Genomic DNA, 24,799 nt, shown 5'->3' with positions numbered 1-24,799 from the left:
AAGGTGGTGTAGCCTGGCCCGTCCCTGTACATGGCCAGCACTGGGCTCTGCCGCTCAAAATAGTAAACCTCAGAATCCGCTCCCTTCTCTCCCCCCCTCTCAGGTGAAGCAACTGCCTTCTCGCCAGCCCATACTAATTTTTCTGGCCGAATGAAATTGCTCCTGTCCCCACATTTTGGGTCCCCAGTTCATCCTGCACATTCATTTGGGATCCTCTGGCCTCAGTCGTTCCCTCCTTTGACAGCTTTTCATCAGCCCGGCTCTACCTCAGTGCTAGCAACTCACTTTGGAGGATGGGGCTTGTACTGGACCATCCGACCCCTCCCTCCCGTTTCAGACAGCCCAGGAAAGGGGGCAATGGCAGCAAACCCACGGCTTTTAGGAAAGTGAATGTTTCCTGGAAAGAGCTGTAAGTCACAGTGTCCAGGGGCAGCTGCTTGTACCTCAGCTGCTCCCCCAACACCACTTTGTTCATTTCAGTCTGTAGAACACTGAACCCCTGCCCTACGCCCCTCTAACCAGCTCCATTTAGTCACGGGACAGGTGCCCAAACCTTGCATGCAGTTCTGATTACTAATGCCCAGGCGACGGGCTGCAGGCACCCGCCTTTTACTATTCCTCTTAAGTTAAACTCAAAGGTGGAGGCTCAGGTCTCTCCTGGCTCTGCAGACCTAGCAGACTACACGAGCTGAGCGACGTAAATCTTTGACTCAGGGCAGACCAGGGTGGGCCAGGGCGGCAGGCCGTGTGACTTCCATCATTCACATTTCCTAAGCAACACACCTAAGGGGGAACCAACATTCCCTCTCAAGTGGAAATGCTGCTGCAGTGCTCGGCATCGCCCCCGAGGGTGTGGCGAGGGTCTCCCTGAAGAATGGCGGTCGGGCAGCCGTGCCCCACTCACGAAACTCGCAAACCTGAAGTCACAGCTTCTACCCTCACCCTGGGTCCCGAGGAATTCTAAGATCCCCCCGGGCCCTGCCTGCTCAAGAACGCTGTCAGGGATGGACCACTGCCGGGACTCCTCGACAGCGAGGCACGCACCTCCCGACTGGGTCCACCTACCAGACACAACAGGGACAACAGAAACTGCTGTGGCTTTTTCCTTTGTATTTTAAAGCCTGGGCCATGCACACGACATCCCTGAAGCCATGTTCATGTTACTGTTTTACCCAAACATAGCTGCCAGCACAGGAATATCACCGCACTCTCCATTTTCTGGCCCTCGTCCCTGTTTCCGTCAGATGTTTACATGGCAGGGTTTCATCTGGAGGAGCCAAGAGGCCGATCCAGGGCCGAGGTGCCCACGGACTCCACTGCGGACACCCCCGGGGCGGGGACTCTGTGCTCTCAAGGGCACTGCTGAGCGGTTTCAGCTGTCAGACCTCGAAACAAAGGCACCGTGGCCTCAGAAATGCCAACTGGGCGGGAAGAAAATGAACACAGTTTCTAATGGCATATTTTTGTATAATTTAATAAACAGCCTTTAAAATGTTACTGCTACTGCTTATGCTTGAATTTTTTCTGTTTGTGCGTCTGTCCCTCTGAGTCATTGGTCTTCTTCTTGTTCCTGTTCCTGTTTTTCACGTTGTGTGTTTCATAGTAGCGGACACCAACTTTTTTGGATTTTTGCTGCCGTTCTGCTCGCCTCCGCTGCAAAAAAAGGGGAGCCATTCAAACTGAAAATCACAAAACAGGTCCCCATTTCTGAGCCCCATCCCGTGCCCCCTCCACAACCACGGGGAGCAGTCGGTGTGGACCACAAGGGAGGGCTCGCCTCCCAGACCCACGCTGGCGCTCCTCCCGCTGTGGGTTGTGACAAAGCCACGTTACAGACTCAGCTGGCTGAGCCCTCGGCCAATGCCCAGACCCTTTCTACTGCACTCTGAACGTGTGGTCCCCTGGCCAGAGGCCGAACACTTGCGACGACAAGCTCTTCGCCTCCCCAGGGGCCCATTCCAGCTCTGAAGGGCCCAGTTACAAAGCTAACGTCACGGGTAGCAGCGATCTGCCTGCCTAGTAACAGCTCTGCTCCTTGGGAGCAGTCAGTTTCTTGGGGCCGCATCAAACCAAGGAACATCTTCAGATGACAGGCCACATTTGAGGACAGGGATCAGGACCTCCTAAAGCACAGGACACCAACTCAAGACCTCCATCCACTGGGTCAACTCGTGACCCTATGTGACTGCCCTCTACCAAGTCACTTAGGACCAGGGTCCCTTCAACTCAACTCTGTACCACAGGTTTCGGAAAGAGTGCATCTTAAGGACTGGGTTCCTCCTCTCTACGTTCCACACCCGGATGATACTTAAGGCCAAAGCACGTACTTCCTTAGACGTAAGCGTCTTGCGAGCTTTACTGGAGCGCTCCTCTTCCCTGCGTGCCTTCCTCTTCTTTCCCTTTTTGGCAGGTGCTGGAACCACTGAACACACACACAGAAGACAAACAGGAATTTTCTATTCAAAATGTGTCTGAGAGTGCTAAGGTAGGACTGAGCGTGATGTGCTGGAAGGAGGAAAAAGGCCAGAGTGCACGGAACCTGGTGAGCCAGGTGCAGAGCGAGGCAGAGACGGGAGGGTACCAGGCCAGGAGGGGTCCCCCGGGCCACCGCAGCGCGTGCAGCTACGTCATGAGAACCCCTCCTTGATTCAGAAGCTGTTAGTCCAGGGAAGTAAAATAAATAAACAAATGCATGAACCCCCAGCCCTCTGCAAAAAATAAAATCTGCCCGAAGACCTTAAATTATAAGATCAACCATGTACCCTGTTTAAAAGGAAGTGTCCTGAATTACCAATTTAATGCTAAGAAATGTACAGAATCAAAGTGGATAATCCAATTTGTATAGTAAATGGACTGTGGAACCCTGGTAATCTGCTGAGTGCAAATACTTGTGTGGATAATGATGGTACAAGACAATTTGGAAATCTGATGGAAATCACATCTAAATAATTTAATAATTTAACTCTACCTGCATCTTCCACATCTTCTTCAGCTGTTCTTCTTTGCTCTTCAGATTTCGCAAAAATCTTTTCACTTAGTCCCTTGGATATCCTGAAACAGAAAAGCAACGTCACAAAGCCATCCCACACTCCCCTCTGCTGCCCAGGCCGCATGCTGACTGCAACAGCCTGGCAGGTGCAAGGCGGCCCACTCTGCTTCACAGCCGCCACTGCTGGGAGAAGACATCACCCAAAGGTTTTTGCAGCTCCCTGGGCACTTCTAAAAGACAACAACGAAGCTTCTCATGTGTTAGGGAGTGGAGTTTTAAAAAACATAACATTACTTTTTAAAAATGCGGGCAATACCCCCAGTCCCCTGCCTCCCCCCGGCCCAGTAAATACACCACGCCGATACGCACGGCAAGTTTCTTGGAAAGAAAGGAACAAACTGCAGTTCACGAGGAGATAAACACAATACCTGACTGCCGAAAACTTTTTCGCTTTGGCTTTGTTTAAGAACTTCTGATATTTGGCGATCTTTTCATCCAGGGCTTTAATCACTGCCTTGGTGTCATTTTCCATGTGTTCCTCCTGGGGCTCCAGGGAATACTCGTCCCCACTGTCCCCCGGCTGCTCCTGTTCCTCCTCCTCCTCTGCAGAAGAGTCCCCAAGCTCTTCGTCGATATCTGACATCTCCAGAGGAACGAGGTCATCCCCCGAAAACTCGGGCACGACGTTGATTTTGCCGAAGTTCTGCCGAACCCGCGCGAGAATCTGCTGCATCTCTGAGCTGGCGTCACAGCGACTGCTCTGCCCTCCTTCCGTGTCCTCGGCGACGGAGCCTGGCTCTTCGCCGGCGGCGTCTATGACTTTCTCTTCTGGGTTGTTCTGGGTTGGTTCTGTGGCAGCTTCCAAAGATGGCGAGGATGCAATCTGTTCAGTCCAAAAGGGGTGAGCGTGGGGGAGAGAAATGGAATCAGAAAAGAAAAGCTGAATTTCTGAATTTATACCTTGCTCTCAAGTGAGGCAATCTTCTCAGGCCTAAGGGGGAGTAATGGAAACACCCACACAGGGGTCACATCATGAATCCATTGTAAGACAATGTGCCTTAAACCCAGAACCCAGCATTAAAGGTCAGAAGGACCACATCTACGGTGCCAAAGGAGAAAACCACCGTGAGAGTGTTTACTCATTATAACCAATCGCCCATTTACTGTGAGACAGGTAAGATTCGCTACACCTTCCTGAGGACTGTTAAGGACGGGGGTTGTGAAGATGAATACATTCAAGATTCACACACACACACTTACCTAAGGACAACAGTTTCCTTAGTTTAGAAACTGTCAAGTACTAAGGAGAGGCCCTGGGGAGACATCTAGAAGGAAGGGTGTGAGGTGAGTTCAGCAGCGACAGAAACATGGAAGTGACTAGCGAGTTTTATGTAACGATGCAAAGACTGGTGCTTCACAAATGTAGTATTTTATTCTTGCAACTAAAATCCACAGAACTTAAGGATTTAAAGAAAAGTGCTAAATAAACCAGGAATCCATAAAATTCAGGGAACTACATACAAAAATGTATTTATACATTTGTGTACATTTTTCTAGTAACATGATTTTTTCCCACCTTTTGGATTCTCAAGGCAGTTTCTATCACCACCACAACCACCACCAAAAAAAAAAAGAGTCAAGATTCACAGAGTGGGAGGAACTAACTACCTAAACTCAGTGACTGGATGTGGAGGAAGAGTTCACAGCACTCCATTGCTTCCATGCAGGACCACAGACAGCAGTGACCCACTCCCTCTGACCCAGCGGCTCCCCGACTCGGGACCATCTGTGACCTCCCACCACACCACCCTCCCCCAGCCCAACATGTCCCAGCCCCACGACTCCATCGGGACTACGAACACGTCAAGCCTTCTTCTCCCTCAGGTGCTCTGGGTGCTCTGCTGCCTGAGCCTGGAATGTTCTCCTCCTAAGACACTCACATTAACATGATTCTCTGCTGAGACGCCACCACCTCAGAGGCCGTCCCTGACCGCCGCACGCCCACGAGCGCCCCTGTCTACCACACAGCCCTTCCTGGGGTCAGCTCTCCTCTCTGCAGTCAATACTTCCGACAGGTGTGTATGTTTTCTACCTGCCTCCCTGTAGCATAATAAAAATGTCTGTTTGGTCTTTGACCCTAGCTAGGTCCTGGCATAAGAATTCCAAAAAATCCGTGAATTTTCTAAGTAAAGACAAGGGCCTCTTTTGTTGCTCATAAAAGCTCCTTTTGGGCCCTGGCTGGTGTGGCTCAGTGGTCGAGTGCCAGCCTGCAACTCAAAGGGTCACTGGTTCAATTCCCAGTCAGGGCACGTGCCTGGGTTGTGCCCAGTGGGGGGTGTGCAAGAGGCAACCATACATTGATGTTTCTCTCCCTCTCTTTCTTTCTCCCTTCCCCTCTCTCAAAAATAAAATAAAATCTTTAAAAAAAAAATAAAGTAAAACCTCCCTTCCCCCACACTGGAGTTTATGCTGCGGAGACCCTCATGGTGGGGACTCCTCAACATGGCAGCTGGTCACAGGAGACCTGAGCCGCTGATTAGAGGCGGGGGAGGCTGAACTCAACTACGGTGCCTACATCAACTACGTCAATGGAATGAACCCTCCCTAAAGCCCCTCAAGAATGGGGTCTGGGAGCTCCTGGGCTGCGAGCACACTGGTGCGCCAGGAGGGCAGCGTGCCTGGGGAGAGCATGAAACCCTGGGCTAACCCCCACCCATTTCTTGTCCCCTGCCCCTCTTTCGTTTGGCTCTTCCTGAGCTGTATGCTTTATAATATCTGGTAGTCATACGTGAAGCACTCTTTCTAGGTTCCACTGAGTTGTTTTAGCAAATTATAGACCTGGGAACCATTTACTTATTTAGACAAAGGGAGGGAGAAAGAGGGAGAAACACTGATGTGAGAGGTATCAATTGGTGGCTGCTCCTACACGCCCCAACAGGGGACCAAACCCACAACCCAGACATGTGCCCTGACAGGGAACCAAACCGGAGACCCTTTGCTTTATGTCACGACGCCCAACCAACTGAGCCACACCAGTCAGGGTGGGAACCCTCGGATCGGTGGTCACCTGGGCAGAAGTGCGGACAGCCTGGGAACCACACCTGCAGCTGGCATCTGAAGTGGGAGCAGTCACGTGGGACTGAGACCTTAACCTGTGGGGTCCGCCTCTGGGAGTTAGTGCCACAGAACTGCAGAATTCATATGGAAGGACACAGTGTGTTTGGTACCAGAAAAAACCACACACTCCTCCACTGGCATGTATGGGGTGGGCAAAAGTAGGTTTATAGCTGTTGGTGTGGAATTGCCACCCGCCAGCAAGAGCATGGTGACAGCACCCCGGACTGGGAGATGCTGCAGCTGCAATGCCTTCCTGCACGGGGATAATCGGGACACCACACTAGGTCAGTAACCATGCTTCCCAACAGGTGGGTCCACCTGTCCTTACCTGGGGGGCTGCAGGGGGTTCTGCATTGGGCGGCTTGACGAAGAAAGGGATACGGCCCCTCTGCCAGTCATTGAGAACCATCTTGCCCACAGTCTGCAAGTCAGGCTCGCCGCCCTGAACGTCACAGAGAGACTCCCAGTTAAATTCCAGGAGCAAAACCACACCCCAATTTGGAGGCCCAGCAGCTCTCCCAGCTGTTCGTCACCACCAACTTGCTATCGGGTTCCACACCACCCACACCACGGGCAAGCAAAGGTCTGGGCTAAGTCTGTGTGCCCCGAGACGTCCCAGTCTGCAGTCTTATGCCCCGGCTCACCTTTAATAACTTCCCAGTCCGGAACGCTAGCTTCTCAAGAAAGTCCTCGGCATTCTCCCAAGAATCAATCTTGTATGTCTTGCTGATATATTCTGGTTTTGCTCGTTCGAGTACAGCACCAATGTGGTCTTCAGGACTCTTAATTTTTTCAACTTGAACCTGGAGGTTAATAGGAAAGCTCCTGCTCACAAACCTTACTAAGGAAGCAGGGAAGTTCTCAGCGTTGTTTTGTAACAATACCTAAACAAAGTTTCAAAACTCCACAGCAGTGGGGCCTGGCAGGAGCCCGTTTCCCAGGGGGGTGGATGTGGTCGGCTGGAAGGAGCGCCACTGAAAGCCGGCCACAGCCACAGCACCCAGGACTCAGCCCTAATCCCAACTCACCACCAACTAACTGAGTGGCTTCTGCAAGCAGTTTCAACTTGGAATGCCTCATGCTACTCACTCGCACAAATGGTTAAAAGCCTGCCAATCCCAGGACACGAAGGGAATGGGAGGGGAGGAATGTGCACAGGATGCATAAACAACAGCACTGGTTAAGGTAAGTGGAACCAGTTATAAGTTTTCGGTCATATTCAGAAACAAGTGAGGAAATGATTGAGTTCCAAAGTGACTCAACCCATAAACCCACGAAGATGAATTATCACTACACATAAACAGGCCCTTGCTTCCCTTTGGGTCCCGTGTGTAAACGACCAACTCTTTCGTGGGATGACAGTAACCAGATCAGCCCAGGGTTCCACTGACTTCTCAGACAGGTTTAAGGAGAGGTTTCAGAACGGAGAGGCCGCCCTGCTCAGCATCATGTTCCTAAAGTCCCTGCTCAGACAGGTCGGTCCCGAGCTGTCTCCAGAAGGAGTGAAAAGCAAAGGAATCCGGTGCCCCACTGAACGTTTCCCCCGAAAGGCAGACCGAGAGCCCACGCGGGCCAGAGTACTCACGACCCCCTTCAGCACAATGTCTGTCTCCGAGTCCTCAGAGGGGTACACCACACCAGGACAGTCGATAAGGAATATCCGCCGCATCAAGGTGATGTACTGCCAGACCTGAGACAGAAAAGAGCCACGGACTCCTGGGTCAACACTGGAGTCTAATTCCACAAACCCCGGAGGCTCACGACAGGAAAGGCGGTGGGAGGAGGCAAAGAGAAGCCACCTGCTGAGGTAGTAAGCTACGGAGCCTCCGCACTACTTGTCCAAGGCACTTCACTAAGTACAAACTATAGTTTCCATCAGCCAGGAGTCTAAAAATAACACAGAGGCAGGAGCCCCAGCTAGTACTGTGCAATAACATCCAGTGAGCCTTTTCCTAATTTTTAAAAGTACTCTTGGAAGCTTAATACTGTTTGGCTCCCCAAATACTCTGCATTCAGGGTATGACCCCCAACTGCCAGAATCTACCCTAATGCTGAAATTTCTTTCTTAACCCATCAGATATTCTTGAGTTAGCTTTGTTGACCAGAGCAAAGGCTGCAGTGACAATTTAAAACAGACTTACAAAATATGAACGGCACTTAACAAATCATGCCAAAGCCACACAGTGGCTTACAAAGCACTCTTGGGCTTATCAAAATGGGCAGAAACCACTCTGGTACATTCCAAACTATTATGTTGAGACTAACCCTTCAATGGTAGTCTTCATTCAAGAGAAGCCGACAGAGCCCTGGCTGGTGTAGCTCTGTGGGTTGAGTGCCAGCCCATGACTCAAAAGGTTTCTGGGTTCAATTCCCAGTGAGGGCACGTGCCTGGGTTTCAGGTCCCCAGTTGGGGACAAGCGAGAGGCAACTGACTGATACACCTCTCACATATTAGTGTTTTTCTCCCTCTTTATCCTTCCCTTCCCCCTTCTCTAAAAATAAGTAAAATCTTAAAAAAGAGAGGGAGAGAGAAGCTGATAGAAATTGCCCTGTCCCAAATAATCACCCTCCTAAAAGTCGACCACGTGGAAGTGAGTATGACCCCTCAAACCAGACGTACCTTTGTTTCACCTGCAATGGGGGCCACGCTGCAGACTTTCTTGGAGCGTAACGTGTTTATCACGGAGCTCTTGCCAACGTTTGGATAGCCGATGAACCCCACACTGATCTGTTTCTTGTCGGTGTGCAACTGTTCAAAGAAAAGGATACACACTACATACACGCAGTCACGAAAATTTCTTTCAACAAACAGGTTGTATTACTTCGCTAATATAAAGGACACAGTGCAACACAGTTGCTAGAACTCGATTTAAAGTGTAGACACACACCACCGAGGTCGTCTGAGCCAGCTAGATACAGGTGCTTATTAATAAATCAGAGGTCATTTCCTCAGTCCTCCATGTGAAACTTTTCCTGAATGTTCTGAGGTTGAAAATCCGTAGGTCAAGAAACAAAGGAAGAAAGAGTCAGTCAGTCATCAGTTTAGACGAACACCAACCACTGACAAAACGTCCTCAGGGAAGAGGAGCTCAGCAGATGCTGCGACCGCCGAGCCTACGTCCTCTCCCTCCGTCCCGCTGCACAGCACACTTGGCATTCTCATCGCCTCAAAGAAGTGAAGGGGGCCGGGCTCCGGAAGAGGGTCTACAAGTGGATGGGGACTTGTGCTTAAAGACGGTGGTGGAGTGAACACCCATGTCTGTCTCCCTCCCTCCCCAAACTCGACTAGAACGAATGACAGCACCGGGCATTACCACACGCAAACCCACAGAACCAAACACAGAAAACCAAAGAATGAGCCGGAGAAGAGCCAATAAAAACTAATGTGCAATATTAACAAAACGTTAGCAGTTAAAAAGTAGTAAGCACCCTTGTTGGTGTGGCTCAGTGGATTAAGCAGCCAGCCTGTGAACTAAAAGGTTGACAGTTCGATTCCCAGCCAGGGCGCATGCCTGGGTTGCAAAGGAAGCAACCAATCGATGTTTCTCTCACACAGTGATGTTTTTCTCCCTCTTTCTCCCTCCCTTCCCCTCTCTCTAAATGAATAAATAAAATCTTTAAACATGAAAACCTAAGTGGATAAAAAAGGAAGAAAAACTGAAAATCCAGCAAAAATAGTGTCAATGAATCACAAAAGACCTCGGCAATATAGATAGCTCTAAGGTTGGACAGTTTTCAGGAGACTAGTGGAAAGTGCGTAGAAACAGCCAACTCTCCACCTCCTCCCTGTTATCACGGACACGCAACATGTCCAGCCCTGAGCCTTCAGGGATAACAACTGTTTGAAACCCTGCATTTCCAAAAAGATCTCTACTTCCCAAATCTGAAAGGGACCCTAGATTTAGAGTTAACAGCGGCGAAAAGCAAAGTGATCAGTGAAAGCCTAAACATGGCGCAGTGAGCCCCTCAGGCCCTTGCTGAGTCTCCAAAGCTCTCACCAGGGTTGCCCACCCGAGCCGGAGACTGGAAAACTTCTCTCGGGTCAAACTCACAGGCCCGAGAGTAAAGACCTACAGACACTGACATCTCGGGTGTCCTTCAAAAAAATACTGCGTGTCTAGCCAATCCCCCTACAATAAAGTCTATCACTCAATAACCCCCCCAGTAAAACTATGTTTTTTTTTAGTAGCTCTTAAATATACTGTACTTTGCTATACATAATGTACACCGTTCTACCCAAATTTTTGAGGAAAAACAAGGGTGCTCATTACACGTGGGTACAACGACCCCATGGGTGCGCACTCCACATGGGAGGGAGCACAGTGTACACGGCGAAGCACGGCAGACAGAGAGCCCGGGATAACCAGACTCCGAAGCATGTGTGCAGCAGAAAAGACAGAAACCACACACAGGAGCTGAGGGAAAACACAGTCAACGCAAGGAGAGGGGGCTGCAAACGGCAACTGCCATCCTGAGATGGCATTCCATCCGAGCAGAAGGAAGGGCTGTAAAGGGGGCAAAGCAATTCAGAGTTAGTTAAGCAAGAACTCTCAAGAATTCAAAACTAAAAGTGAGAGGCAAAATAAATTTTGCAATAAAACAGCTAGACGATCAAGTCAAAAAACTGCTTAGAAAATAGAACAAAATGTCACAAACATACTGCTGAAATTTAAAAAAAAAAAGGTAAAAAAAACCTCAAGAATTAAGCCAGGAGGTAAAACCAAATTCCTCAACAAGGAATACCCATGGGGAGGGAAGAATTTCCAAGAAATAACACAGGGCAATATGAGACTGAAAGTCCCATCCAATGTCTAGCCCACTGAATTATAAAAGACGCATCTTAAAGAGCATCGCTGTGAAATTTTAGAACAGGAATTTCAAAGATCCCAGCCACAAAGGATTAGGAGCCAGAATGGCCTCTGATTTCTCAACAGAAACAGCAGAAGACAATGCCCTCGACACTCGGAGGAGAAATGGTGTGAGGGTAAAGACACTCCAGAACGCACAGTCTCAAAAAATGTCCTATCTCACTTCTCCTCAGGAAGCTTTCGGAAAATACATTCCCGTCAAAAGGAAGGAGTAATTCTAAAAAAGAAGAGACCCAATGAACAAGGGATCCAACACGGAACACGGCCCCGAGTGGTCTCTGGGCGGTGGGGGGGAGTGCCGGGAGGGAGCCCCCGCAGCTGGCCTGGGAGCAGCCGGGCCCACCGGAAGGGAGGTGCCTAAACATTCTGGAAGGTCCCACTCCACCAGGGGATTTGGTGGGCCATTAGTGACAAATAAAATGGAGCAAATTAACACCAGGGAAAACAGAAGGTTTTATTAGAAAGCAATTAGAATCACAGCACTGTGTGGTTCAGCTGCAACTGATATTTTATGGCCATAATGATGTGAATGCCAAATTTAACCAAACATGTAATGATACAGGGAGAATAGAGGGAAAGGAAGGATGTGTGGAGGGAGGGTGGCTATAAGAGACCTAATCCCCATTTTCCACCATAGGCATGTAAATAACACAGGAAGACTGGAGGAGCAGGGAAGAGGGCAGGGAAAAAATTAAGAAATAGACTCATAAGCATGTATTAAAAATAAGGAAGAGGCCCTGGCTGGTGTAGCTCAGTGGATTGAGTGCAGGCTGCGAACCAAATGATCGCAGTTCGATTCCCAGTCAGGGCGCATGCCTGGGTTGTGGGCCGGGTCCCCAGTAGCGGCGCTTGAGAGGCAACTACACACTGATGTTTCTCTCCCTCCCTCCCTCTCTCTCCCTGAAGAAAATAAACAGCTAAAAGTTGGAAGTGTTTGCCTCTGGGAAGCTGGAAAGGTGAGAGAGGGAACACATGTCTTGTTACTAGCCAGGCAGAACTAATTCAATACACAGTTACAGGTACAGAACTTGAGGCTCTGAGAACATTTGCTGGGATGACTGGGTTCAGGGCTTCTTTGAGGAACTGACAGCTGACAGGATCTGAAGCTGGAATTGGGCAGGACGCCTTCCAGGCAGAGGGGACAGAAACCGCTCAGGCCCTGAGGGCAGAGGAGGCATGGGGGCCTCAAAAGCGCAGGGCAAGAAACACAGAGAGTGTGTGTTTGGCGGGGGGGCATCGTAAAGGAGCCGTTGGGCCATGAGGTGCTAGAGATATGGTGGAAAGGCAGCAATGCTGGCCCCTTGGTCAGGGATGGGAGTCAAGGCTGACCTAGAAAGTATCTCCGAATCCCTTATAATCCTGAGATCCTATAGGTTTTTACATCAGTCGAACACACGTTTCTCCTATCGAGATGTGGGAAGTGGGGTTTGTACCTTTCTGACACACTGGCAAGAGAAATCAGTACTGTAAACCCAGGGCTACACAACTGGAGAGACAGACGGGGTTTGAATACCTTCCCAAACTGCCGGAGAAGCTGGATGAATGCTCCTTTGCCGAAAGGGTTCGTAAGGCTTGCGTGGAAAGCGAGTGTTGGGTAATCCTGGGAGAGGACAGCAACCCATCGTTTCTACAGAGGGAAAAGAAAAGACACTGGTAAATTGTAATTTGTTTATTTATAATACGGGAAGAATCAGAGCCTGCATTACAGGCTTGTGCTTCAAAAATACAGCTGTCTGTGGAAAATGTTAGCTATAATTCTTTGAAAATTTTTTTCAAGTATGACAGTTAATGCTTTGTCTTTTGTCTTCTAAATACAAAACAATATTCCCCCAATGCCTTCATTAATGTAACATGATTAATGTAACAGTGTGGAACAGGCCAGGGGCTGTGGCAGCTGCCCCCCTCCAAGGGGCACAGGTCATCCTGTGGGCGCCGAGGCCGCCTTGTTCCCCACCACCAGGGGACAAACTCTGCCCAGTTGGTGAAGCACATTTCAGCTGTGTTTTCAATGAGAACATTTCAATGACTATACTCACAAGAGTGCAATGCTTTAACTCCTGTCCCAAGGCCTAGAACCCTGAAACTAATTAACTTGTGGGCACTCAAAGCTCACAGGAGTGGCGCAGCGTTGCGAGTCTGTTCTGCATTACCAGCTGTACTTACTGTCGCCCAGGTTGGAACTAGGTCACATTTGTTAAGGACAAAAATGAGGTGTTTCCAGGGCTTTTCCTTTTTCAAGTAAGCCTCAATGTGAGGGGAGCGGGTGCCCACTGGGTCCCTGGCATCAAGGACTTGAACGACGACGTCTGACGAATCTATCACCTGCAAGTGCAGAAAGGCAGAAACAATCTGCTACGGGACAAGGGTGAAACCGACCAGGGCTGCCATTTAACGGGACCCGGGAAAGTAAACCAACGGAGACAGCCTCACAGCAGTCTTACAAGAGCTGGAGGCAGACAATCTCAAGGCCCAGGGGTCAGAATTGGAAAGTTTTTATCATCCTTGAAACCTGCCTAATTGGAAAACTAGCTCAGATGAAACTCATCTCATTTCAGGACTACACGCTACTGAATGGAATCATTTACTTCCTTAAGACTTCTAAAAGTTTCTACCGTTACAGGCTTTGTGTATTTTACCAAAAACTAAGAAATTTAGTTTGCTTTCATGGTCCGAGTTTCCTATTATGTTACTGCTTAATCATGCAACTATGCTCACAGTTCTTTGTTACTGAAAGTTTTAGCAACATGTGGACATAAAACTCAGCCAGCTGACAAGCACGGGGCCAGGACTCAGGACGCACGGGGCCAGGACTCGGGACACACAAGGACTAACCAGCTGGGCGAGGCAGTCAGCCTTTCTAGACTCGGGTTCTCTCTATGAAACGAAAGGCCTGCACTGGAAAACTTGACAATTCTCACGCAGCTCCCACCAGGGATGGTGAATCTAAACAGGATTATGTTAGCAGGTGACCCCAGGAAATACTGACAGACTACACGCCCGTACGCAGGCAGCTGTCGCTGTGGCACGAGCAGCAGGACAGCGCATCACCGAGCCCAAGGGGCATGCGCACGGCTGCCGGACCCTGTTCTCTGTGGACGAGGAGGGAGCAGGCAGCAGCCTGCACTTCCCTGGCAGAGCTCCAATGTACCAGGGCCCGTTTTCTTGAGGAAGACGGTGAAAGCCGAAGAACTGAAAGCCTTACCTTGTACAGCTCACCCCATATCCGTCTGGATTGTCCCTTTTTATAGATCTCCTCCTGGGCTTCGTTTCTGAAGAAGAAAGTCCCCACCGTGAACAAGGGAGGCGCCGTTAACTCAGACCCAGGAGATGTTTTAGGGGAGAGTCAACCACCCACTAAAGCCAAAGGGGATCAAAACCAGCTGCTGGGGGGCCAAAGACAAGCTTAATTTTCAAAGTGACTCTATCCAAATGTCCACGAACAAATGAATGGACCAAAAAAGCTGCCCACTATTCAACAATAAAAAAGAGTGAAGTTCTGATTAGTGCCACAACACAGATGGCCCTGACCACCGTACCCAACTCCTGCACGGCAGCCCTTCCACGAGGTATTGCTCACAAGGGCCGTCGAACCCGTGAGAGGCAGAAGGCGGAATGGATGGCGCTGCCGGGCCCAGGGCGAGGGAGCGGGGACACTGCCGTTTAACGGGTGCAGAGTCCCAGCTCAGGACAGAATGTGATGGGTTCCCAACCACATGAAAATACTTAATGCCACCAAACTGTATGCTTTAAAAAGGTTAAAGTGGTACATTTTATGGTATGTGTGTTTTACCACAGCAAAATTTGGTTTTAAAAAGGCAAGTCAGTGCAATTAGGCAACATGTCGGAGAGCTATGAAAAGGAACTGGCAGGACGGGAGCCGTCACCGACGCCCCACTGCTCCCGTGGAAGGTGAGTTTTTCTGACTGGGTTGAGAATCTATTACCTGCCTCAAAGACATTTAACCAGTATCTCTGAAACAAGAATAGTTTTGTTCCCCCCCATTACCTACCGTACCTTTCGGAGGAAGAAAAACTTCAACTCAGAGGAAGAACACAAAGCCAACTAAAGAGTCCGTGTAATCCTAGGAATAGATGACCCAGCTGCCTCTCCTGGCTGGGCCCCAAACTGCCTGACGTCACCTCTGGCAGGCCCAGAGCTTGATATGGGCTGATGGCAGCGCTGAGGTGGCAACGCTGCAGTTGAGGGACAATGGCTCTGTGCTAAGGCACTTGGGAGACCCGAGAGAAAGTAGGGGGACTGTCCGGAGCTGCCCAGGAAAACTGCACCAGTGACCCCAGAAACGGAGGGTGATGTGGCAGCTGCTCACCGATGCAGGTAAAAGTCTTCGATGTGGGGACCCCCCCCTGGCCCCAGGAGTTTATCTCCGGGTGATAATTAACGAGGAGAAAGATCTGGTCACACTGGTGGCTTACGCTACCCACGTCTGCCACAGGGAAAATTATAAATAGTGTAAGTGTCCAGGAGGGGGACTGGCCATAACAAAACACTGGTCTGACATTAAATATTGTGTTGCCATTAATACATTTAGAAAAAGGTATTAAAATAAAAGGCAAGTTCAAATATACTCTTAAGGCATTACATTTGTAAATAAAAATGAAGCATAAGACAGATTTAGAATAATATACATCTGGGTGACTGATCCTTAACCTTCTTGGAAAATATGATGAATATACAGACCCTCTGTCCCCACCGTCCTCCCCTAAACACAAAACTAAAAACAACAAAAGCCCAACACCTGTGTACACACCCACACACCTTCAAAAGGTCACAGGAGCCTCAAAGGCCACCCTCGAGTGCCCTGGAGGTCCTCACCTTCACAGCACTTAGCGTGGGTTGGGGTTAGTTCTTATTTTTGTTGCATTTCAACTTTACCTCTACTTCCTAATTTGCCCATGACAGAATATACTGCCCTGATAATGAAGAAAATGTTACGTATTTTTACTCTAGGGATGAAGAAAGAGACCTACAGTGAACAAGTCGCCTTAAAGTGCCCAGTCTGACCCCCAGTGTCACTGACTTTTCTAGTCGAAGAGGACAGCTCTCTGTCTCTGAGTTAAATCTCTGAACTTCGTACGGGCAACACAGGCGTAGAAAATGCGGCAGAGAAGCAAATGACGCGACCTATGTAAACTGCAAACCGTACCTCACACCTGTGTCTTCAGTCACCAAGTCGCGATCCTTGTCCTGGTCATAGCTCTCAGTGGACATTTCTGCATTTTCTACAAGAGACTGCATATCATTTGCAAATAAATTTGGTCGCTTCCTCTGAGACTTGGGGCCAAATGTAGTCTCGAAGCTTTCAGTGTCGAGAATGTGCACCTTTGAGTTCTAAAGAGAAAGGAGAACTACTGGTAAAACTAAGGAAAGACTGAGGAAATGCAAAAAAAATTAAAGACCCACTTAGGAATGGCTTTCTTTTATTCTTCCAGTGCTCGAGCCACACGAAAACTTACACAGATGCCTCCTGACTTCAATTCAGAAATAGCAAAAGCTATTTACGTAAATAGCAAAAGCAAAAATAAATAAGTAAATAAAGACAAAAAGCACTTGTTCCCGTGGTCTGAAGTGCTGTAAGCTTCTTTGGAGAAATACAAAAGTAATACAAACAGTCAAGGCAAATATGAATAGTTCCCCAAAACTCTGCTTTATTTCATTTATCATAAACTTCAGTGAAATGTAATTAAGGCTACACTGCTGAAAACTTATCTTTTCTGCCCAGTTTTCTTTGTGGGGGGCACTTTCCAATAAATGCATAAGATTTGTCCAATTCACAGATTTTTGTCAAGGACAATCATACCCAAATTTGTGTTTTTTTTTAAACCAACTGTAAATGCCAACTTTTTCTTGGAAGTTCATTTCTTTCATGGCTAAAAGGAATTGCTTGTTTTGTAAGATGCATTTTAGTTTCAGATAACATTTTCCCTAATTTAGGTAACGTTTTTATTAAATGCACATGGAATGTCTTCAGATGAAAAACATCCAGCAAAAGTCCAAAATAACAGTTCAGATGCGATAAAAGGAACTTGACACTAACTAGAACTAGATGTGACTGTGAAGGAGTTATGGGCATATGAATTTTTGAAACCAGATAAAAGTCAAATTTTGAGTTGGGACCTATCACGTAACAGAAAGTTAACAGCCGGCAGAGAATACCCTCAAAAACAAAAAAGAAAGAAAGAAAGAAAAAAAGAAAAGTAAAAAATATATAACAAAAAGCCACTCTCTGGCCCTCTGTAAGCACCAGCTACTAAACGTGGACGATGGAACAGCCCAGTGGCTTCTAAACAGATCCCCCTCCAACTCGTAAGGACCCTTAAGCTGTTGCCATTTTCTCAAACCCTTAACCCATCTCTTAGTTCAGTCTCACTTGCTACCTTCCAATAAAGGAACATTCCCAAGCACAGACGTGTTTATACGGAAGTTGGCTCCTAATGTCACTGGGGAAATTATGATTACAATTATCCTTGAAAATCTTCTAAATAACCTGAGTTACGATACCCGTGCATTTGTGTATATAAACCTATACGTTAGCAAGTAAAATGCAGTAATGTGCACTGAAGGACACACACAAAATAAGTTAGTGTTTTTAATGTACTGCTACAGGAATATAATAATTATAATGCACATTTAACTGAATGTGCAAAAGTTAAACCGGTATCTGATTTGACTCCACTCGGCAGCAATCCTCCAAATCAGACTTTTTACCGAGTAGTAGGTCACCGTGCTAGAACAAAATAGGGAAGGTTTCTCGAGGCCAAAGCGGGAAACCCATCAGTTCCTCTGAGCACCTGTCTGCATCCACGTGCAGGCTAAGGCTGCAGCTGCAGAGCCCGCACCCTGCACATCAGAGGGTTAGGCACTGGGTTTTTGGAAATAGGGAACCAGAATGGGCAACAAATCAATAAATCCCTAATAGAACCTCTCTGTTCTTCTCATAAACAGGATTCAATAGTTTGTGGAAAGATGGCTTCAGGGAGAGGAGACAAAGAGAACACGGGAAATGAGCAACTTGTCTGTGGTTCATGAATTACACTCATGTGTTTCTCTGAAAGAAAACAGTCGTTCCACTAATAGGTGCCATTCTCCCAGTCTGTCATGAAACAAAGCATAATTGATAAAACCTGAGGCAATAACCAGGCCTTGGTTTTTATTTTGTTTTGCAAGTAAACACTTTTCTTTGAACTGTTAATCCATGTATGCATGTCAATGTTTCTTCTTCTCCTCCTTATACTGGAACTAGAGCTTATGCACTGGCTCTGTTTCTGGGAATTATTATTTGATGCAAGTAAAATCGTGCAGGAAAACATGAGGCCATTTCTTCAGTTCTGTACGAAACTCATTCTACTCAAGCCAGATTCGGTCCTCACTGTACTTTGAACTCCAGTGATTAATAACCGATCTGACCAGCACGCTTTCCTCTAGCTGCAAGTACACACCACCAAAGGCCTCCCTCCTACCAACCCAATCCTAATTCGACAAAGTTTGATGAAACTACTGTTAAACAAGTTTGCCTACCAAAAAAAATTCAAAACAGTATTAGTAATAGCTATGATCGATCTACTTAGCTCTGATTAGGTGGTGGGCTATGTGCTCTCTACGTGCCTAGTTTTACCAACATTTCATCTGCACCCAGCCACGTAAGGAGATGGGTTATCTCGACTCCACAGCGGGGGGAATGGAAGAAGGCCACAGAAAGGGATAGGGCAAAGATTAAGATCCAAGTCTCACTCCTAAGCCGGTGCTTTGGTCAGCATACTACGGAACCTCGCTGACAGAATGCAGTTCACACAAAAGGTGAGACCCCCTAACAAAGGTGGAGAGAGAAGTCTCGGAAGGCCTATCAGTACTGCACTCAAGACACTATCCTCTGGGGAAAATAAGAGACAAGTATGATAGAGAGGATCTGCAAGGCGTTTGCTAATGAAACCCCACTGCCAGGGACATCTCCGTCTTACATGAGGCCGGATTCGATCATGGAGAAGAGACATGGGTAACTTGCTTTGCTTCATGACAACTTTGTATGGGTCCTTCATAACTGTGTCCATTTCCTCTTGAAATTTTTGTAATGATGACTGCTTAATCACACGTGTGTTTCCTGTTTTACAAAAGAATGTTGCCATTTAATAACTCCTTTTTGCTTCTGCATCCATCTTCCCAATGACACTGTGAAAGGTAAGATTTTAAATTACCCTAGTTGCCCTGGAGGGCATGGCTCAATTGCTTGAGCACAGGCCTGTGAACCAAAAGGTCGCTGGTCTGATTCCCAGTCAGGACACATGCCTGGGTTGCAGGCCAGGTCCCTGGTTAGTGGCATGTGAGAGGCAACTGATTGATTTCTCTCTCACACAGATGTTTCTCTCCTTCTCTTTCTCCCTCCCTTCCCCTCTCTCTAAAGATAAATAAAATGTTTAAATACCCTTGCTCACCCACCACCTGATCCATCCATCCATGCAGCCATTTGCAAACTTAAAGGGGTCGGGGGACAAAAACAAGAAAAACCACTTCACCTGCACTGACTACACTGTGAACTCACCCACCAGCCCAGACACACAGGGGTTTCCACAGTTTTCCAAGCCCAACTTCCCGACTGGATGAGACTGAAAAAATAAACATCACTGAATAGAACTCAGATCTGACGAATGTCCTACTTCCTATTAGATGTGGAAAAGAAATGTAAAGCCAATCACTGCTGATCAATTATTATACACAGAATCCCAAAGCACAGGACCTAAGAGTCAGCTGCTGTTTTTAGGGATACAAGGATTTGAAAGGACTATCAAAGGAGCCAACAAATCCAGGCAAGGGGACAAATAAAGGTATACAACAGCAGCGGGAGAGAGAACACCTAGTAAATGAGAGGTCGCGAGGAGTGTGCTCCATCAAGCAGCACGCTGCCGCACAGACACAGAACCCAGATGCTGGAGGCCGCGACAGCAGGAACGCTGACGATGGCAGTGGCAACGCTCCTTTCGTACTCACTGTTACTGGCTGAGCACTACAGTCAGCACTCTGTATGGGATCACTCACTCAGTTACACAACAGTTCCATGAGACAGGTACTATCTTCATTTTCGTTTTAGAGATGAGGACACTGATCAGCAGACAGACTTAATAACGTGCCCAAGGTCACAGAAATGGCAGCGTCTAGGGGATTCAGGCAGTACCGAGCCAACATGCTGAAGGCCTCCCTATGGAGTTGTCTTTGACGTTTTTCTGTGATGCAGTTTCCTACGGCGTATCCCATCAAAAGATGTAAGAGATGTTCAAAGGTAGCTGCCACGTGCCCCTGAGCAGAGAGGTCAACGGCCAGACACAGGGGCCCAACACCTGACCTGGCCCACACACCCAGCAGTGGCTAAGGGAAGGCCTGAAAGCCCGGATGGAAAGGAAGGTGGATTTTCCAAAGGAAGCCCTGGGAAGGGCCACAGAGGGATCCTCTCGCTGTCACTCAGGTCAAAAGCAACCACTTCAGAGGTGCTTCAGGCTAACGCATTCACTCTTCAGGCAGAAGCACCATGCCCCACCCACCCCCCCACCCGGCCCCCACAAACCATCTCTCAAACAGGAACTCTCCAGGTTACCAGAAATGAAGAAATGAAAGTTTGAAGGTCTGTGAATGCTGGTCATTAAGGGTGGTCTTACCTGTTTAAGAGACTCACTTACAACTAACAACAACAAGCTCTTTTCAAAAGGAAGTTACTTGTGAAATCTATCACCTCTACTTTGCTGTTTTTCCACCACAGGTACTTCTGATCTCATTCCTTCCTCACATAATCCTTGGACAGTCCCACTCACCCCTGAACTCCTACCTTTAGACACCTGAACATCCTCCCCTTTTCCACACAGTGCATACTTTGCAGAGCAAAAGTCAGAGAGGACAATACTCACCAAACCATTTAATATTTGGCTCCACTCTCGCCACTGTGCCAGAAGCCACTGTTGACTGATACTGCAGAGGCTTAACCACTTTACCACGGCTGTTCCTGAATTGGGGAAATTAACAGATTTTGGCTGAGGACAGAAGAAAGGCAACAGAACAGTCTGGTTTACAGAATACCCTTTCCATCAAAAGGACCTTTTCTATTTTTTCTTTTTAAATGATCATGAAACACAGATTTCAGTAAACAAAAGCACTTCTACATTTGAAACAGATTGTCCAAAAGCCATTTAACCTCTTGCAACAGAGCACGTAATGATTTCTGCTAGATGAATAACAAATAACGCCAATGTTTTAAAATCTGTTTACTGCTTCTTGCTTAAAAAAAAATACCCCACATACTTGGGTTTTTTTGATAATAAATTGAAGGCTGCTTTAAATGAATTTTAAGCAGAGAGTAATTTATGCTGGAACTCAAAAATCTAAAACAAACTACAGAGTAGGTGACTAAGGCAGATTAAGTTCATGGACATTTGTATTTTACAGACATCTCCTTGGAACAGATGAAGAATCTCATTATCAAACAAATGAAGACCAGCAAGCAAAATGCCACACTCAGCAGGTCCCGGAGGTGGAGGCTGCCTCAGCAGAACTTAGGAGTTGCGATGAGTTTTCAAGTGCCAGAATGTTGTGATCTAAAGTTCGGCAGGAAAAAACAAGTTTTCTGGCTGCTTTTACGCCTACAGTCCTATATGCTTTGTTAAAAACTAGATTTCTATCTGACGGATATTTCACTGGAGATTTAATATGCCACTCATGGAGGCTGAGGCTGTGAGGGTCAAGACTTCCAACTGTCTTGTTAGACAATCGCAATGTCACCATCCACTGTCCTCATCGAGCCAAAACATCACAATTTATCCTAACAACACCCATATAAAATATCTGAAAATACCCTACTCCTGCCTTGGCTGGGCGGCCCAATCGGTTGGAGCGTATGGAGTCCTGTGCACTAAAAGGTGTGTAAGGGAGGCAACCAAACAATGTTTCTCTCTCCCTCTCTCTGAAATCAATATATCCTCAGATGAGGACTTAAAAAAATAAAATACACTAGTCCTGTTTGGGGAAAGCAGGGTGGGACTATCACATGGGTCTCAGCTACAAGCCAAGGGCACGGAGGAAAAGGGAAAGAAGGACAGTGCCGGATGCTCACCTGCGCTCCTTCTGCCTGTACATATTCAGGCGCCGAATCGTGGCCCGGTCCCTCATGTTTTGGCCTCCGGCTCCCTGTACTCGATCTAGGAAACACAGAAGCAGACTGCACACTCTTTGCTAATCAGTAAGTTTAAGTATAAACATTGCTTTAAACACATCAATTAGTTCACTCAGAGTAGGCAGGCTGTCACCTGGCTGCAAAATCTCTACTTTCTCCATGTACTGTTCCAACAAAGTTATTATTCCTGGAAGCCGACCTAATCTTTGATCCTCAATAGGACTGTACTTGACAATGATCTTGGCTAATATTTTTAAGCATTAATTATGGCACTGTGCTATCCACATCACACGCACTATCTCGCATAATCCATACAATAATCCTGCAAAAATGGACACATTATCCCCATTCTGCAGGCTAAGAAACTGATGCACAGTGGTCAGACACCTTGCCTGAGGTCACACAGGTACCAAATGGTAAAGCCACAATTTGAACAAAAGCTTTTAACTTCTAAGACACCTACCTCTTCATCTCAGTTTAACAAAAATTGGGTGTCTGCTACATACAAGGTGCCATGGAGACTATAATTTTGATATGTGCTCCTAACGTACCAGTTTCCTAACTTTCTCATATTTGACTTTAATCTGAGCAACAGCTAGTGATTCTTGCTTCACATCTCAGAAGGTCAAATAACCAGGGTAATACTAGCCTCATTTCTCATTTCGGGATCCCTTCAAATCACCTGTCTACTCTTGAAGTGATGTACTAGGAAACAGGCTAAAACCTCAGGACTGGCCCCCTACTGTTCATTGGCTGTACCAGTTGTAACAAGCCACTTCCCCTGGTTTGGCTCAGCATCACCTATAACGTCATGACCTCTAAGGGCCTTTCTGGGTCTGGCATTCTAAGATTCCATGATACACAAACTGAATAATTTATCAGCAATCCAGAGAAAACACTTAACGTGAATCAAAGTCACCAAAAGCTTTAAATGACATATAGAAACAAAGTCTTGTTAACTACATCTGAACGAAAGGGCCGGAGTCTATCTTGTTCATCCTATAGGTAGAACCTCCTCCAAACTCAAATGTATCTCCCAAAATATCCTCATGTATTCATCTATAGGGTTTTCTCAGAGCTTTACTACATGGGATGAGACTAAGAGCCAAATCCACAACCCCTTTCTCATTTCAATGGTCAAAGAATAGGGGGCAGGCAAATGTGGTCAAGTATAAAAAGGTCAACCGGGTTGGCCTACACCGCTTTTAGTCTGACTTTATCTAATTTACTTCTGGAAATTCCTTAAGCTGGAAAGGTAGAATCCTTCAAGGCTGAAATGTATTGGGGGAGGGGCTTCAACATCTGATCCACACCGGTACACCAAAAGAGGTCGAGTTTAACTGCCCCTTCCAAATGAGAGCTTCCTGGTCTCTTCCTCTCACAACTGGGGTTGCCCCACAGCTGCCAGGCCTGAGCGTTCACTTTCCTGCCTTTAGACCTGGGGCCTGATACACAGCCCTGACAGGCGTGCAAGACGTCAGCTCTCCACAGTGCCTCCGAAAGTAAAAACCACCTTCTCATTCCCCAGTAGCCTCTCAGCTCGAAGTCACTCCAAGCAACGCCACCACGGTATGCCCCCGCCCCCTCTGTCTCCTCGGAGCCCTCCCCGCAAGCATCCTCCAAGCTCCACCCTCCGCGCGCCCCGCGGCGGGACCAACCCGGGTTCGTGCTGGCCTTAGACGGGTTGATGGTGCTCCGTCCTTTGAACTTGGGCTTCACCATCTTGGCGACGGGTCGAGGACGGAGTGCTAGTTTCGGCCTACTGCGAGTAAACGAGTTCGTAACTTCCCAAACCCTGCCGAAGTGACCTGCGTGAACTACGCTGGACCACGTGTGGAACGGGCACGTCACTTCCGCTCGTGTCCCTTCTTTCCCCCGCGCGACTTCCTGCGAGCGCGCGGAGCGCGCCGCCGCACTTCTGGCTCCACCCCCACCCTGGCCTCTTAGACCCGGCTGAGCACCAAGGCCGCGCCCCTTTCTCTCCCTAGCAACCGCCAAGCTGCCCCTCTGTAGTAACCGCCTAGCTACCCTATGAAGGGCTCGGAGCTGCTAGTAAGTGTCCACCCCGAAACAAAGAAGCCTCGTCCCAGGTCAATGGCATAAGTTCAGGTTTAATTATCTGAATTTGCTCTTTAAGTCTTTCTAAAAGTGATTGACCACATAGAAGCCAGTTATCAATCAGGTTTTGTCACCCTCCTCTTAAAACTCCAATGGCTTAGACAAGAGAAAGAGACAGAACTTCAAACTCCTTATCATCCCTACAGAATTCGGGGTGATCTGGCCTTCGCCTGTTTATCTGACTTCATTAGTACCTCCCTCCCTCTGGTTATTCTGACCTTTACTCGGGATGTTTGTTCCCTCTTTCTGAATCTCTCCTGTTCATTCAGTTCTCAGCTCAAATGTCACCTACCGGCAGTAGGGTTGCAGGATTTGGCAAATAAAAATGTGCCCACTTAAATGTGAATTTCAGATAAACAATGAATAATTTTTAGGATAAGTGTGCTCCTTGCAATATTTTGGACATACTTATACTAAAAGAAATTCATTTTCTTAAATTCAAATTTACCTACTCATCCTGTAATCTATCTGGCAGTCCTTCCTGCTGGGAGAGGTCTTTCTTTTGTTAAAAAAACAAAACAGGCCAAAATGGAATCACTT

General features: G+C 47.6%; 1 protein-coding gene across 4 annotated transcripts; it reads right to left on the bottom strand.

Moving 5' to 3' along the window:
- Positions 1-259: 259 nt before the first annotated feature.
- On the bottom strand, positions 260-23,982 carry GNL2 (G protein nucleolar 2). Of its 4 annotated transcripts, none has more exons than XM_037032531.1 (16): positions 23,800-23,982; positions 22,082-22,166; positions 20,883-20,977; positions 18,951-19,090; positions 16,139-16,323; positions 14,177-14,243; positions 13,138-13,296; positions 12,488-12,601; positions 8,727-8,855; positions 7,692-7,796; positions 6,751-6,909; positions 6,435-6,548; positions 3,418-3,881; positions 2,969-3,051; positions 2,328-2,422; positions 260-1,653 (listed from the first exon to the last, which is right to left on the bottom strand). In XM_037032531.1, the coding sequence occupies exons 1-16, from the start codon at positions 23,861-23,863 to the stop codon at positions 1,501-1,503; spliced, it is 2,211 nt and encodes a 736-aa protein (XP_036888426.1). In that variant the 5' UTR covers positions 23,864-23,982; the 3' UTR covers positions 260-1,500. The 4 variants fall into 4 exon arrangements, with proteins under 4 accessions (XP_036888426.1, XP_036888428.1, XP_036888427.1 ...); XM_037032533.1 differs by having other exon boundaries at positions 2,328-2,413; XM_037032532.1 differs by having other exon boundaries at positions 3,418-3,872.
- Between the last annotated feature and the right edge of the window lie 817 nt (positions 23,983-24,799).

This window comes from Sturnira hondurensis, unplaced genomic scaffold (genome assembly GCF_014824575.4).
Source record: "Sturnira hondurensis isolate 20B ecotype Veracruz unplaced genomic scaffold, ASM1482457v3 Scaffold0021490, whole genome shotgun sequence".
NCBI classification, from domain to species: domain Eukaryota; kingdom Metazoa; phylum Chordata; class Mammalia; order Chiroptera; family Phyllostomidae; genus Sturnira; species Sturnira hondurensis.
This window is presented reverse-complemented; position numbering and strand designations above follow the sequence as displayed.